Source organism: Diadema antillarum, unplaced genomic scaffold, assembly GCF_040938485.1.
Source record: "Diadema antillarum isolate AM-2024a unplaced genomic scaffold, OU_Dant_1.0 seq00001153_RagTag, whole genome shotgun sequence".
Lineage (NCBI taxonomy): Eukaryota > Metazoa > Echinodermata > Echinoidea > Diadematoida > Diadematidae > Diadema > Diadema antillarum.
Window position 1 is genome coordinate 683746 of NW_027271964.1, and position 16169 is coordinate 699914.

The 16169-nt window shown below is 41.7% G+C and overlaps 1 protein-coding gene across 1 annotated transcript; it reads right to left on the reverse strand.

Moving 5' to 3' along the window:
* Positions 1-2999: 2999 nt before the first annotated feature.
* Positions 3000-15967, reverse strand: LOC139744288 (ribonucleoside-diphosphate reductase subunit M2 B-like). The gene is made up of 8 exons (XM_071654733.1): positions 15861-15967; positions 9916-10792; positions 8627-8691; positions 7935-8081; positions 7251-7341; positions 6557-6704; positions 4140-4410; positions 3000-3155 (listed from the first exon to the last, which is right to left on the reverse strand). Exons 1-8 carry the CDS (start codon positions 15891-15893, stop codon positions 3000-3002), a joined length of 1788 nt encoding a protein of 595 aa, XP_071510834.1. The 5' UTR covers positions 15894-15967.
* Positions 15968-16169: the final 202 nt, after the last annotated feature.

Sequence of the window (16169 nt, forward strand, 5' to 3'; positions counted from 1 at the left end):
TTTTTGTTGCAATTTGGAGAGTAGAATCCATTAATGATAAACGTTACAATTCTCTATGTTAAAACAGGTACAATAGTTGATAACTGCTTAGAGCTCTAATGAGAGGAAATCATTTGTCATATCAGACAACAATGAGTATTATTCCCTCATCTAAGTATGCATTAAGAGGGACGATAAAATCTTTATAATACAGGAGAGAAGTCTTCAAATGCAATCACTAGGCAGTTGACTTCTCCTCGCTCTGATTCTACACCTAAACTACTCTCTCATTTGGCATTTCTTATTGCACTGCTGGTATGAATCACTTACATCTAAATCAACCAAAAAAACATGGCAAAAATGTGACATACGCATTACTACTACGCTATTAAAAGCAAGTACACCATGATTCTACAACAGAAGCTGGCTGCATGACGAGAGATAAAGGTACGTCGGTCCATACTGGTCCGCCCCATCAAATGAAGCAGCTCTCTCGCACAAGACCCGATCCAACAAAATTTTGTCTATTAAATGAGCAGCCATGGTGGAATCCGAATGGTATGCATTTGACTTAGAATAAACTGCTGATGGCTTGAACAGCAAAGCACAAGCCTAATAGAATTTCCTTACCTCACTATTGAATACATACAAATTGTGAACACTTAACAAGGATTTACTTTCACAACCGGGAAACTTTCCCCATCCCCTCAGCCGGATTTAGAAGTAAGGACTGGCTCAGCTCCCCTGCAATTTCAGCTTACCTACCTCTACTATTTCAGTTCAGCCACTAAAGATGGAGGGGTGTGGGGTGAGAATATAGTAATATAGCAATAATAAAATGGTCTTTTTTTATCCAGAGTAGGCTCTTTAGTGTTGCCACTGCTTTATTGGAATGCCCATTTATACGTCTGGGTCAAGAGAGACATGTTGGACAAAAACATCTTGTCCAAGGACATAGGCATTGGCTGGGATTCCGACTTGTGATCTCTGACTTTAAGTCCGAAGTCTTATCCACTATGCCAGGGTTTATTCTACCAAATTATAAATGAAATTATCATCTTCATCTCTAGCCTCTTTGGGAAGAATGTTACCACCACCATGGGGGGTAACATGGGCATGTATACTCTAAACCAGAAAAATGTATATAATGGAGAAAAAACAGAATTACTATGATATACAATACTAGAAAGAGTTGGGTTTCTTTCTTCTTCTTCTTTTTTTTTTTTTTTGTTGGTCATCTTACATTAGAGTTAACAGTGACTGGCAGCATTGTACAGAACATCAGGTATTTAATCCTTCTGCAAAAGGAATAATTATTTCTAATGGATCCTTAATTCTCATTCTGTGGAGATCTAACATTTAATTTTTTAAGAAGTTTTAGAAGTATTTTATGACACTCTACAAATACATTAAATTACTTTGATACAAAACATCTTTCTGCCAGCAACCACTGATTTGGTGCTTTCAATTATCCTGAAGAATTTACACAGCTGCCAAAGAGCTGTGCAAATCATTTTTCTATCCATTGCTGAATACATGTCTGAATCCTCCACCATCCTCTTTCTTTTTATAGTAATCTAGAAATCAGCAAATTCAAGTATCAAAGATAAATACAGATCCCCAATAGCTAGATTGCATCTCACTGGTATTCAATAATTTCAGCTTAACTTCTAGAAAGCTAAATCCTTCCTTAAACTTTACCACACGCGACAAAGTGTCCAAGAGACTGGCTCAATAAACATTACAACACTCACATAGTTTGAAAGAGATTTGCATAATATGTCCCACAGTAAGATCAGCAGAAATAACAGTTGCAGCTCCTTCTCTTGCATTGCATACCCTTTACAGTGTACAATAGATCACCTCTATACAATAGATGAACTGCTGCAGATATATTATATATCTTTTTTGTTTCATTTTTGTTTCTTCTCTTTCTTTTTTGTTACCTTTCCAGTCTTGGAATAATTTTGCCACAGAATGGCAACACTGAATTTTACTGTTTATCTCATACTGGAAAAAAAAAAAATAGATGGAACTTGTTAAACTGATTAAATCTGCACAAAATCAGACAAACATGAAAGAAAATGTGTCAATTTGAGACAGCTAGACTGTAATCTTCTTAAATGCATTGCTGGAAGATTGGGTTATAAATTCCCCCCTCTCCCCCCTGAAACTTATGCAACCAAGAATGGAGATGGCATGTGAGCAGAATAACAGTATACATGGCTCTAATGGAAAAAGGAAGTTTAGATTCTACTGCATGAAAGACTGGCAATGAGTGCTAGCAATTACTATCAAAAAGATACAATTACAAATGCACAGAAGTGTGGTTTCTAAGATAAGATAGGCTGAAGCACCATCAACTACCCTGCAGACCCCTTTCCATTGGAGTCCTTCTAATCATTGAGTGATTATCAAGGACTACGTCTTTACTGGCACAGCTCCCTCTCTCACATGTCTGCCCTGCTTTCCCTCTCCTACTCAGCAATGTAGGAAGATGTCTTCTGATGGAGGTGAATAAGATGCTAGATCTCCCATGATCTCATACATCTCGCTACCTCATTTCCCCCACCATGAATTGGTGAGATTTGGAGATCGGAAACTTTGCTTTCCTCAATAAGATACAAGCACTGATTACAGACCTCTTTCATCAAGCAGTCAATGCCTGGCTTTGCATCTGAAGATAAGAAGAAAACAACTTGAAGACGAGACTCCTAAGAAGGACTTGAAGTCTGGCAAGGAAGATGGGTTGACACTTGTGATACATCCTCAACGTTTCACTCTATAATTCCACTCTGAGGATCTCCATAAGTGTCACACTTGAAGTCGAGAAAAGAGTGATGCAGTCAACTTCAAGTTGCGATGAGCCGATTCCCACTCACGACAGCCATGACAGTTTGATGCAAGAGGGAACCACTGCTTTCAAATTTGCTGATTCAATTACTAGAAGTTAGGTATCCCTTACCATTGTTGGATGTGTCATGGAGGGGGGGGGGGGGGGGGGGGGAGAATACCCCCCCTCAAAAGTCTGCATCCAGTGTGAAGGTGTGACGAACCTCATCTGGAGCCATGACGTTCATCCTCTGGTATTCACCGACCTGCTTCTCAAAGAAGTTGGACTTCCCCTCCAGAGAGATGTTCTCCATGAAATCAAACGGGTTCTCAACACCGTAGATCTGGGGTAAGGTCAACAACAAAGATAAGAGATAGGAATTAGATAGCACTCAGATACATGAATGTAAAGGGTGACATAAATAATTATGTATGGTATTTCAAATGCTGTTTGAAGGTTGGAACGTGCATGACAACAGGGTGTACATTAATTGCAGATAGCAATTTCATGGAGCACAATGTATGGTACTAGTTCTTGTCTGAACTGCTTGGTTGCTCTTTCCAAGGATGACGTTCCTTCCCGAGCACTGTGCCCAGTTCTCTTCAGAACTCATTCCCCCCCCCCCCCAAAAAAAAAAAGAGTAAAATCTCCACACTGGCTATCATGACTAACAAACATTTCAATGGGTACTATGAAACTAATTCATGCTCTAAGGGGAAGCTTGTGTGGCACAGTGACAAGCCACGTCTTTGTGGTGATATCCATTTAACCGCATGATGATATCAAAAGCTTGTGTTGTGTGATTGCACAGATCTCAAAACTTAATCCAAGCATTGCATGTTGTACAATAAAGTTTGCTCATTATCACATCCAAGCTATGTCCATATTTTTCTTAAAATCTCTTGATGTTTTGCTTTGGATTTGTTATTGTTGTTGTTGTTATTGTTGTTGTTGTTATTATTGTTGTTGTTATTGTTGTTGTTGTTGTTATTGTTGTTGTTGTTGTTGTGGTGGTGGTGGTGGTGGTGGTGGTGGTGGTTGTGGTTTTAAGGGGGATTTGATGGTGGAATGAGGGGAGTGGGGCCTTTTCCACTGTTTATCAGAGGATTGATTTCTTTGTGTAGGCATTTTACTCTTCCTGCAAAAGAGATTGACAAAATTTATAACTAAGCTTTTGGTAAAATTAATTACTTTTTTTAAAGACTATCTGCAGAATATTTGGAGCAAATTTTTCTATAATCAACAGCCAATTACCTACAAAAGCCCTTTAAAAAGCTCAAAACAAAAACAAAAGATGCTCTTTTTCATTTCTCTTCAAATACACTACCTTTGGGCAGTCCAATTCTGCCAGAAGGCGATCTGCGACGAACTCAATGTACTGGCACATCAGTTTCGAATTCATCCCGATGAGGGCAACGGGTAGAGCATCCAAGAGGAACTCCTTCTCCAGCGTGACTGCCTGCCCGACGATTTCCAGGACGCGCGCCTGGGAGGGGTGGTGGATGAGATGGGAAAAGAGGAGACAGGCGAAATCACAGTGGAGACCCTCATCCCGACTGATGAGCTCGTTGGAGAACGTCAGACCAGGCATCAGTCCACTGCAGAGGAAACATGCCCAAATATTCAAACCTTAGTGTATTACCAGATTGAAGTCACACATACATGTACCATTGTTTTAATTCTCTGTCATAGCGAAAATATGAAACTCACTATCAACATCATCATAATGATTTCTTTCATTTTGGTCTACTTCAAGCATCACCAATTCTTGAGAAGTTCTCAGTGGCTACTAGTGAGGCTGTTCACTAAATCAATATGACTGTAGATTTAACATGACTTTGGGTACTTATGTACTTACTATATTCTCATTGCCATCAGTTAAAGTGAAAACTAAGTTTCGGTAATTGCTTGAGAACCCGTCTAGCACCATTTCATTTTTGCTTGCAATATATCGAAAGAGTCCACTTAGAAACTTACCTGGCTGACGCAGTTTGCCGGAATGATGAATCGTTTTGGAGTATTTTTAGAAAAATAATAATAGTAGGAAAACCGACTTTTATTCCAGAAGGCTCCAGACTAACTCGGTCTCGGGGAAAATTCGACCCTACTTCAGACAATTCACGCGCAGTAAGTGATCGCCACATTCTACTGGCCACTGCATAATACCAAGTGAGGCCTAACTGAATGGACAGGAAAGGAAATGGAGAGGAAAGTGCATGCTAACGTAATCCTGTACAAAAGAAAACAAAACTGACAGCGCGCAGTCCTCAGTTGATGAGACGCGCGGTCATTGGAGTTTTTGTTGTTGTTTATCAAGCGCCTTTGATTGTTTTAGAGGTGCTTGATAGGCGCACATTAATTTTGCATGCGCGCAAAAGAGGTTTTTGATGCGCGCGTTGTAACAACTCGAACCATTACTGCGAGTAGCCAGAACACAAAGCGCTAGTTTATACAGTCCGCTCCCATAGGACAACTGTACAATCAGAGGGGCAACCATTACAACTCATCCCACCGTCAAAGCGAAGCCGAGTTATCTCCGAGTCCGAATTTAGCCTGACCCTGTTCCGGTAAGTACTGAGACTGAACCTTTTTGGTTAATATTTCGCATTTTCGTCGTTACCCATCGAATATCTTGTAATAACATCGTTATCCTGCACATTTCCTAAGCATACGTTCACATTTGGGAGCGAAATTTGACAACTTTTGCAGGCGTACCAGAACTTTGTTTGGGCTTTAATCATGAACACCATTATTTAACCATCATACTCATAACAGTCATAACACTAATCCTCATATTGCAATTGCCATACTTATCATCAGCATAATCATAACCTCCATCCATAAGGACAACACCTCTAACACCATATCATATCTTGATATCATCCACACTTTCACAGACTTTCACTAGCATTGTCACCACCACCACCACCACCACTACCACTATCACCACCACCATCACCACCACCACCATCACCATCACCACCATTACCACCACCACCACCATCACCATAACCACCATCACCACCATCACCATCACCACCACCACTACCACCACCACTACCACCACTACCACCATCACCACCACCACCATCACCATCATCACCACCATCACCACCACCTTCACCATCACCAACACCACCATCACCACCACCATCACCACCACCATCACCACCACCATCACTACCACCACCATCACCACCATCACTACCACCACCATCACCACCACCATCACCATAACCACCATCACCACTATCACCACCACCACCACCAACACCACCATCACCACCACCATCACCACCACCACCATCACCATCATCACCACCATCACCACCACCACCACCACCATCACCATCACCACCATTACCACCACCACCACCATCACCATAACCACCATCACCACTATCACCACCACCACCACCACCACTACCACCACCACTACCACCACCACCACCATCACCACCACCATCACCACCATCACCACCACCATCACTACCACCACCATCACCACCACCATCACCATAACCACCATCACCACTATCACCACCACCACCACCACCAACACCACCATCACCACCACCATCACCACCACCACCATCACCATCATCACCACCATCACCACCACCTTCACCATCACCAACACCACCATCACCACCATCACCACCACCTTCACCATCACCAACACCACCATCACCACCACCACCGTCACCACCATCATTAATGTCCTTGAACGTGTCAGTTCCTCACCGCTTCTTGAGCCAGAATATGGCAGCAAACGAGCCCGAGAAGAAGATGCCCTCCACGGCGGCAAACGCCACGAGTCTCTCGCAGAACGGAGACTCCTGTGAGGCAATCCACTTCAACGCCCAGTCTGCCTTCTTCTTCACAAAGGGCACTGGACACAGAGGAGAATATTGGTGATGCATATTAAACTCCAGATGCTATGTTTCTCTTGCAGTTTTTTACATTTCACAAGGCAGAAGTATCGATAATACCACATGAATATGTTGTAACCTCATACCATCATTGAAAATGGATCACTTTTATTATCAGAATGGAAACAGAAAGGAAAGAAACGAAATTCATCAAAAGGAGGTTATTGGACACATGCAGGGTAAAACCAATCACATGGTAGATGTGGAAAAAACGTACAAAGAGGAGAAAAGTCATAAAAGTAACAGAGGAATAGGCATCTGTCTCCTTCCAATTCACAGAAAAATCACAGCTGAAGATCCATATATGAGATCTAGCAACTATTCTCTTTCCCCCACCTAAACAAAAGTGAAATGTGATCTCTAGATTTTTTTTTCTTCCCTTTTGTTGTTTCTTTTGAGCACATGCAGCAAAAAAGAAAGAATAAAAATGAACGTCTGGGTGATAAATACACAAATCAACACAAATAAGCCAGCGATACAACTGTGTGCAATGCATGTGTACATACTTGTCTGAATGGCATTGAAGAGTCTGTGCTTCTCTCCCGGGTCCTTCACGTAGGCATCGATCAGAAGACTGTACATCTCAGAATGGACATTCTGGGACAAAGAAGGAGAGGAACGACATTAGAATGCTTCACAACATCAGGGCTGGCCTGGCCCATACACTCCCACATGAACAATCATTAGTGGAATGTTCCCGAGAGCAATAAGGGAGATATTTCTTTCTTTAAAGGTGCATAAACCCAGTAGTTGCAAGATTGCCGAAGTTGAGCTGTCATCAAGAGAAAAGCGCGTAGGTGTTGCTAGGTAACGTTGCCTTCGTTGTCTTCTCTGCGCATCACGCAGTCTGTAGTGATGCCAGGGTGCGTGCTTCTTAGTACGGCGTCACAGAAGAAGTTTGCTAAAGCTGTCATCGTCAGCTGAATCATGAGCCGAACTGTGATCAGACCACTGACTACAGTGGATCGGACTTCTTCGGACTCATGGAAATGGGTCAAAGCGTAAGCGCTAAAGAAGAGTGGATAGCATAGGTCTCAATAGGAATCTTGCGCTGTGCGCCCGTGTACGCATTCAACTAAACCACCGGGTCTATGTGCCTTTAATATATGCATGTCAACAGGACCATGGAGGTGGAAAGAAGCCAGCTCTATCTCCCCAGTTTGACAATGACATTATCAGGGTATAGTTACCTCCATCATAATCTGGAAGCCGTAGAAACATTTTGCCTCCGGTATCTGAACCTCCTGGCTGAATCGCTCCACCAAGTTCTCGTTGACGATGCCGTCGCTGGCGGCGAAGAAAGCGAGCACGTGGGTGATGAAATGTTGCTCTTGAGGCTGTGAGAGTGAAAGAGAGAGAGAGAGAGAGAGAGAGAGAGAGAGAAAGGAGGAGAAGAGAATGTAAAAGAAGAGATGAACACACAGAAGAGTGATGAAGAGGACAATAAAAGACGATTCTATTTCATTTTGAAGTTACACATAGGTGTCTCAATGAGCCTTGCAGTGACTGGTGGCAATCATATCTTTGGTAACAAGAGTACATCAGTTTAACATATAATTTAAAGGAGGAAAAAAACTGTATTCAATAAAGGATGTCTGCATCTTGATGTTATTTTCCACTCGGTCCCATACATGCATTTTAATGTGTGCTTGCTAATCAACTGGGAAAATTTGGGGCATTACAAAATTTAAGAGGAAGGGCACTTTGTATCCCACACACATACACACACACATAGCACAAAGTTTTATACATTTTGCATCAACTCTATCCATCAATGCACTGCATATACACTGGTTTGTTTGAGAGTGCTTCCTGCACTGCATTTGAGCTTTGATTAGACTGATTCTGAGGTCAAAGGTCAGGAACAGGGGTGACGGCTTACTTTCAGAGTCCTCCAGTCTTTCCAGTCCTCTCCAAGGTCGACCTCTTCACAAGTCCAGAATGAGGCTGCAGATGATGATATGAGGAAACACAAAATGCATGAGAATACTAAATCGTCTACACAGAGAAGATCATGCATGGACATCTATGTGACAAATTTTTAAAGAAGTGAAAAACACAGTGCACTATTTGCTCTTAGTTCAGTTTAATTGACAAGACAGCACTTACAAGATATTTTGTACCTGCTTGTATCTGTGGTCAATTCAATCAACAATCATGACAAGGTGAGCATACATATGTATACAATGTACTACTATTACATTCGTAACTATATCTCCAAGATTTGAATTGTGAATATATTGTGACAATGTGAAGAGTCGCGAGTCTCCTCACACTGGCCTCAACATCTGAAGACATGAGTCTGATATTGCAGAGTCCTACAAAAATGTATACATAATTCAAGGATCCTTCCTGAAAATCTTACGTACACTTGTACGTACCGTATGTAATGTATAGCAATATGAAAACACATCTTTGGTTGCTATTCAAAGAAAGGTCTGGACACCAGACTTTGGGTATACCTTGTGCACAATGTTCTGTCTGCTGGTGCACTTCTCTACCTCATTCTCACAATTGCTATGCAACATGTGGTACTACACTCAAGGTTATACTCCACATGTAGTCCCTTTTTTCACACCACAAATTTGACACAAGTTCTGTCATAATAAGTTTTGATCCACATTGTACATGTACATCAACTGTATGTAGACCCCTGTACATTTATCACAATTGTTATTTCATGTATGCACTAAAAACTATCATAATGTATACATTAAAATTTCTAGAGATATTTATTTGAAGCATAAGGAACTATACTACTTGAGCAATCCAAGTCTTATTTTTGTGTGTGTATCTGGAAAGAATATGAGCATGCAGTGTGTGTGCATCCTGATGATCGTGGTGTCTGAAAATCAAGACTAGCAGCTCACATGCTGTCTGCTCATGCTGTGATGGCACACAGATGAGAAAAAAGAAATTGTAATTCAACGGGGTACTGAACGGAGCATTGTGAGGGCTCTGTGGTGGGTCTCAATATGTGCTATTGAAAAATTATGATGGTTACCTTTCCATATTGCCCTGGTTTTCAGAAGTGTACCCCTCATTCTTCAAATATTATGATTTTACGAAACAAAACAAAATAAAACAAATTTGCATGATACCATATGGGGGAAAAAAATCAAAATGAATTTTCTATTTCTCACGTTAAATACCGTAAATTTCATGTCTCACCTTGGGCACGTTTGTAGAATTTCCATACGTCTGGGTACTTGATTGGGAAGAGGACAAAGCGATGTGGATTCTCTGTGAGAATGGGCTCGAGTTTGTCGTTTGTGGGACCTCTGGTACCCACCCCTTTGGTCCTTGCTCCTGCACTGTTGGTGGAGTTGTGATGCAGATGGTTCCCGATGCTACGGCTCTGGCTGTGCCGTGACCCTCCGGCTTTGGTTGTGGACGGGACGCCGGCAAAAACACCGGACTGGATGCTCTGCATAGATCGTGTGGACGAGTGATGCATGTCAGCCTCAGATCCATTTTCAGCCTCGTCTTCATCGTCGTCATCATCAAGGAGAACTGTCAAGGAAGAGTCAAATGCTTTCAGGGTGGGCGTGGCCTTTGACGTGCTTGACACTCCATCCTCCCCTTCCTCGTCGTCATGGTTACATGCCAACACTGCATCAGACTGGCCAACTTTAATGCCCCAAGTGTCATGACTGTCGCCACTACCGGCAACTTGCAACTCGTTACTTTGATACCTTTCCGCCTCCTCTTCAGCTTCTTCCTCATCCTCCTCCTCCTCCTCCTCATCATCATCATCATAATCATTCTCTCCAGCTTTCCCCTCCTCCTCTGGCTTCTCCTCATGCCTGCTCAGCTGGGAGTCGGGCACCATGTCGACAGACATCATGGACACCTGGGATGAGGGGATGATGTGCTCCTGAGACGACAGCATGTTGTGATCCTCCTCCTCCTCCTCTCCATCAGGGATACCATGGTGATGGTTTCCCATCCACATCACATCTCTGCCATCTCCTCCACCGCTTGGATTCAGGGACGGCATCTCTCCTTTGGATCGCTTGCTCCTTGGATCGACAGTCCCAATAACAAGCTGTCAAGAGAGCGAGATTAAAATGATGGGTGAAAACAACTGGAGAGGCCGCCACATTTAGAATGATCATTCAGCTGAGAAAATTCTACCCAAGACTCCCATCTCCCAACAATAATCATTAGCTACAAGAACCGCACAAAGAATGAGTAAAGACCCATGTAAGAAGATGATTAAAGAGTAATACTTCCTTGGTAAATCAAATGCATTATCATCGTAAGACGTATGTTGAGAATGATGATGATAAAGATGATGATGATGATGATGATGATGATGATAATAATAATTCTCATCATCGTGATAATCACCACCATCATCATCACAATAATTACAGTAATATCTCTGCAAAAATGACAATAATAATAAAGTTTACTTACAGTACATATCAATCACTAATACAAACAGTGGTCCCACAATACAAAATATTAATTTCCGATAGCCTGTTGCCACTCAAAATGCCAGACTATAAGACATACATTTGTACATTGTACATCTACTGCACATTGATTTAACCAGGGAGGAAATTGCAAAAACAGTACCACCATGTTACCAAAGGACAACAAATTGGCAAAACTATAAGAGAAAATCAAAAATTGAACGAGGAGAAATCAGTTGTGGACCGTATATTCATGATCACTAGAGAGCCATAATCAAACTGGGGTCTTGCTGTGGACAATGATTTTTGGTGCAATGAAATATGTGATGCGTCATTACAAAAGCCATGTAATGTCAGGAAAATCTTACTTTGCCTCTGGGCAGATTCAATTCAATTCAATAATGGTTTTATTTCAATCATATTGCAATCTAGGCGACTGAATTGCATGATGTTACGATAACATATAATACATATAACAATACGGAAAAATAATTATAAAATAAAAAAAAAAACATTTCCACTATAAACACATCATATTTAACCAGGATATGGACTTGAGAGGAATTAAGGGAGGAGGAGAAGAAAGACAGAGGTACAATTTGTACTACAGAAGATATGAATTCACCGGACACTAAGCTTTAAATTGATATCACTGCGGTTGCTATTAACTTACCTCATTACAAGGATAATATCAAAGAAGAAATTCAAAGTCAGACAGCTGTTAAGGTTATATTGCCTTACGCGCACTTTCTTCCTTCTATGATTTCCGACTATGCATGTAGTGGATGAGGATAATATAAAGAAGGCAAGGAAACATACTTGTATACATGTATACGAGTAACGTGGTGACGCACCATGTTTCCTTGCCTTCTTTGTATTATCCTCACACACTCCAGCCTTATTTTAGAAGAAAGGGCCCTCAATAGACCATTGTTGGTAATGCTGACAATCATTGGTGAAGCGGGCTGAAGCCAAGTATATAATATCTAATAGCTTTTTGGGATTGCAAAGTGTGGCAGGGTTATTTTAGGGGGATTCGGATTTGTAGCCCATTAGTAACCCAAATTGGGCAGTTTCTTATTCAATAATGCGAGGAGTGTCAGTGATTGGATGACATCTTCTGGGATTTTGTTCGACTGTCTGTGACCTGTGAAAGTGATTATTCAAGACCAGGAGGAAAGGCCAAACCAGTAAACCCCATTACTCCCTCGTCAATATATTCCTTGTATCAGCTGCTGCAACTCATGGAATTGCAAGATTCACTGCATCAGCCACAGAGTGCCAACAGCTGTCTTACTCCATGCAAACTGTAACTGATTAGTATGTGTATAAATGTCAGTGTATAGTTATAGCGTGATTGTATGTATGGAATTCAGTGGAAGAACAGTACCTGTCCACGTACAGTATGCTGTATTTAGTGTACAATGTAAATGTCATTGTTTTGTCGTCTGTTATGCTTGTGCAGGGCCCCCAGGAAGAACAGTACACTTGTACCTGCCTGATGGGGGCTACCCTGTTGAAATAAGACAGAATGTAGCACAAAAGTGATATAACACTCTCATGGTATTGCATTGAAGTTTGTCTATCATTCATCGTGTATTTGATTTAACATTAGAGTGCCATTTCTTTTTATTTGTTATTCATCAAAGCTCACAATAGTGCACTTGTGTCCCATTGTGCAACAATGTACATTTGTAAGTGCAGCATATGCTCAGTAGCAGCTCATACGCAGAGGCATCACTGATCTAAAGAAACCTCATGTTCACTGCACTTTATAGTACAAGTTACAATACCACACATCATGCCATGCGCTATTTCTATTCCCTTGATAAGGTCTGGAAGTATTTTGCTGATAGTGCTACAGCACATTGGTACTACATGGAATAATCGGCGCACAAGTCAAAACCATTGAAAGCAAAGTGAATTCTCGCTATCGCCAATGACGTAAAAAGTACCCGGATGTGGCTTTTTCGTCAAGATTTAGTGCACTTGGTAGCAAGGGCACTTCCGGCGCGGGGCATAATTTGCACAACGCTAGCGTGCGCGTGCGTGTACCTTACCTATAGCGCCGCGCCAACCACGGGTACTAGTACAGTAGGCCGCTGTACCGCCCGAGCCAGCGAGTGGCCAGGCCTGTCATACTCGTACACTGTAGTCCACGCCGGCGGCCGGGCTTGCATTAGCATGCACCACTACTGCACGCAGCGCATAAGCTAACACATACCGGTACAGCGTACTGCTTGATCATGCGATCGATGTGCACATCACAGATCAGTCATCTCTGCATACGCTGAAAATATGCTGGAAAATATTCACCCACCTGGATAATACAGTATATCGTCATAGAATGCCCATCTATTTTTAATTTGTTCTCTGTCGAAATGTCGCGAACACAATCGGGAACGAACAGTGACCTCAAATTTATCCTGTCTCCGAAGCAACTTCTTCCAAGTAAGTACGTACAATGTACAAATGTACGTAGGCACTAGGCCTACTACAACAACTTGTACCTAGTGCTACTACCACTACTAGTAAGTTGTGCGTGCACGTACTGCGCTGTGGTTGTCACCCGCAAACTTCACCCATGCGGCCTCGTCACGTCTCGCATGCCAGTAAGGGTCCTATTTCTGCAGATTTTTTTTCATTTATTGTCGTGCGAACAACACATGGCAGCTTCGCAGCAGCAACCAATAGTCATATTAACAGCAATTTCTTAAGAATGGAGAAATTTCAAATCATATTAAAGCTGTAATTCAAGTCGAGAAAACCGGAAGTACACGTAGAATACAGTCGGTTGTGTGTGTAAATAGCATTAGAGTAAATGCGGCAGTAAGCGGCCGTGCAGCCGTTCGCGGCAGGTACAACATACACGGTAATATACCGCTAAACACAGCATTGCACTGTTACATGCACACTACACATATACTAACACACTAGCAATCAACAAAAACCAACCGATAAAATGGGCACGATCTCTGACGAAAGTGAAATTTTCTCACCTAAATGACAACATATTGCATCCAAAATAAAATTTTCGGTACTTCTTAACATAACAATCAAGAAATAATGGTCCCAGAAACTTGATTTTTCGTCGTTTTCCCGATGCTCATGGATTTTGAAAACATATCCTCACATAAAATAGAACTTTCGCGAGCCGATGTGGGCCGCCATTTTTGTTCGGAAAGTGGATGTTACCATCGAAAAAATTCAGAAAAACACGAAAAAGACATCAACAACACCGCCAGAATTGCGATCTTGTTTGCGGCCAATGCATGTGCGCCCGCTATTTTCACGTGCTTTCGCAATGGGAATTGGCGCTCACGCGATGTTCGCGAGACATGTGAAGGCGTTCAGCTAAAGATCGCGGAGCGCGCGCGTATTGCATAGGGATTGTACATCGTGCCGCAAGCAGAAATACTACGTCACATATCGCCCTTATCGGCAAAAATTGTGCCGGGTTTTGCCCTGGTAAATCATGAAAACTGCGTTGGTCAATGGTAAATTTCTTTTATGAAAACAATTGCGTTAATGAATAATCTTGTCTATGATATATGAAATGGTTGAAAATAATTTGCCTGTTTTGTTTACAAGCTGGAAAAACCCTTAACAATGCCGCAAAAGGGATATTTTACTCTAGTCACGTATCACGCGCGTACGAACGGAAGTGACTTTGCTACCGGACTATCCCATAATGCACTGTAAATGACGCTTAAAAATCAACATCTGGGTACTTTTTATGTCATTGCCATTGGCGATAGCGAGAATTCTCTGCCTACATCATTGACATGTAGCTCTGTAGTTAGATTGCTAGTAGATTCTTTAATCATACATGTAAATAATGATAAATCATGATCTGGTGATGCACATGTAGCTAAAATGTAACATTAAAGGGATTATATAGTTTTGGCTGAGACCTAATTTCAGGTTTCTCACATTTTTTGGTAAGATAATGAGAAGCCTCTTATGAAATATGAAAGAGCATGTAATTCCATGAGGAATTAAATGTTTATTTGATGAAAATTGGTTATGAAATGGCTGAGATATAAAAAACAGAGCGATTCTAATAAAGTGTGGGACCCACACGATCGCTTTGTTTTGAAATATTTTACTTCGTATTTGGATGTTTCAGTCATTCCAAACCCGATCCCGATTTTCATCAAATAAACTTTGAATTCCTCTTAAAATGGTATAACTAAGTGTTTTCTTGGTATCTCGCAAAAAGTTAAAAGCCCAATTCTCATCTCCACCAATACTGTACCATCCCTTTAACAGTGAAATAGAGCCAGGTTTTCTCAGTGCTAGTGCAGTGGGTCTGTAGATCTAGGCTACTCATGCTCTCCACCACTACCAGCCAGCCAAAGCCCCAAAAGGTTTTCACTTGAATTCACTAATAGACTCAAATTTCACAAAGAGGTATTGGGGACAGGATTCAGGTGATTGACTGGTTTACGACACGATCGAGTCCGACCTGCATATCTACAGTAAAATAACTTATAAATTTACACGACAGATATACAAACAGTCGACGAGCGAGCTTATCATCCCACATCATATTCAAGGGATGGGACCACTAGAAGGGGAAATTGACTCCCGTATACGACATGCGACATGGGTCATGACGCTGCTACGTGACTGCTCGCAATTGCAATGAATGATTCAGTGCATGAGAAACATTAATCTCTCATCTTTTCTCACCTGGGTCCTTTTGTTATTTTTCAGACTATCCATTCGCAAAAACGCACAAATTTCGATCGGCACGTCTGAATGTTGTCCACATCATACATGACTCCTTTCGTTTAGAATTGTGTATGCGGCATAGCATGCATGCATGCAGCGAGTACGATAGCTTGTCAGAACAAGATCTCAAAATAAAAACACCGAGCATCCTTCCCGAAATCAAGCATATCTTACATTGGTGTTAGTCAAGCGCTACACAAGTAACTCCATATACAGGGTGATACGTGTGTGTGTGTGTGGCACTAGGGCGTCACTCCGCACCAGACA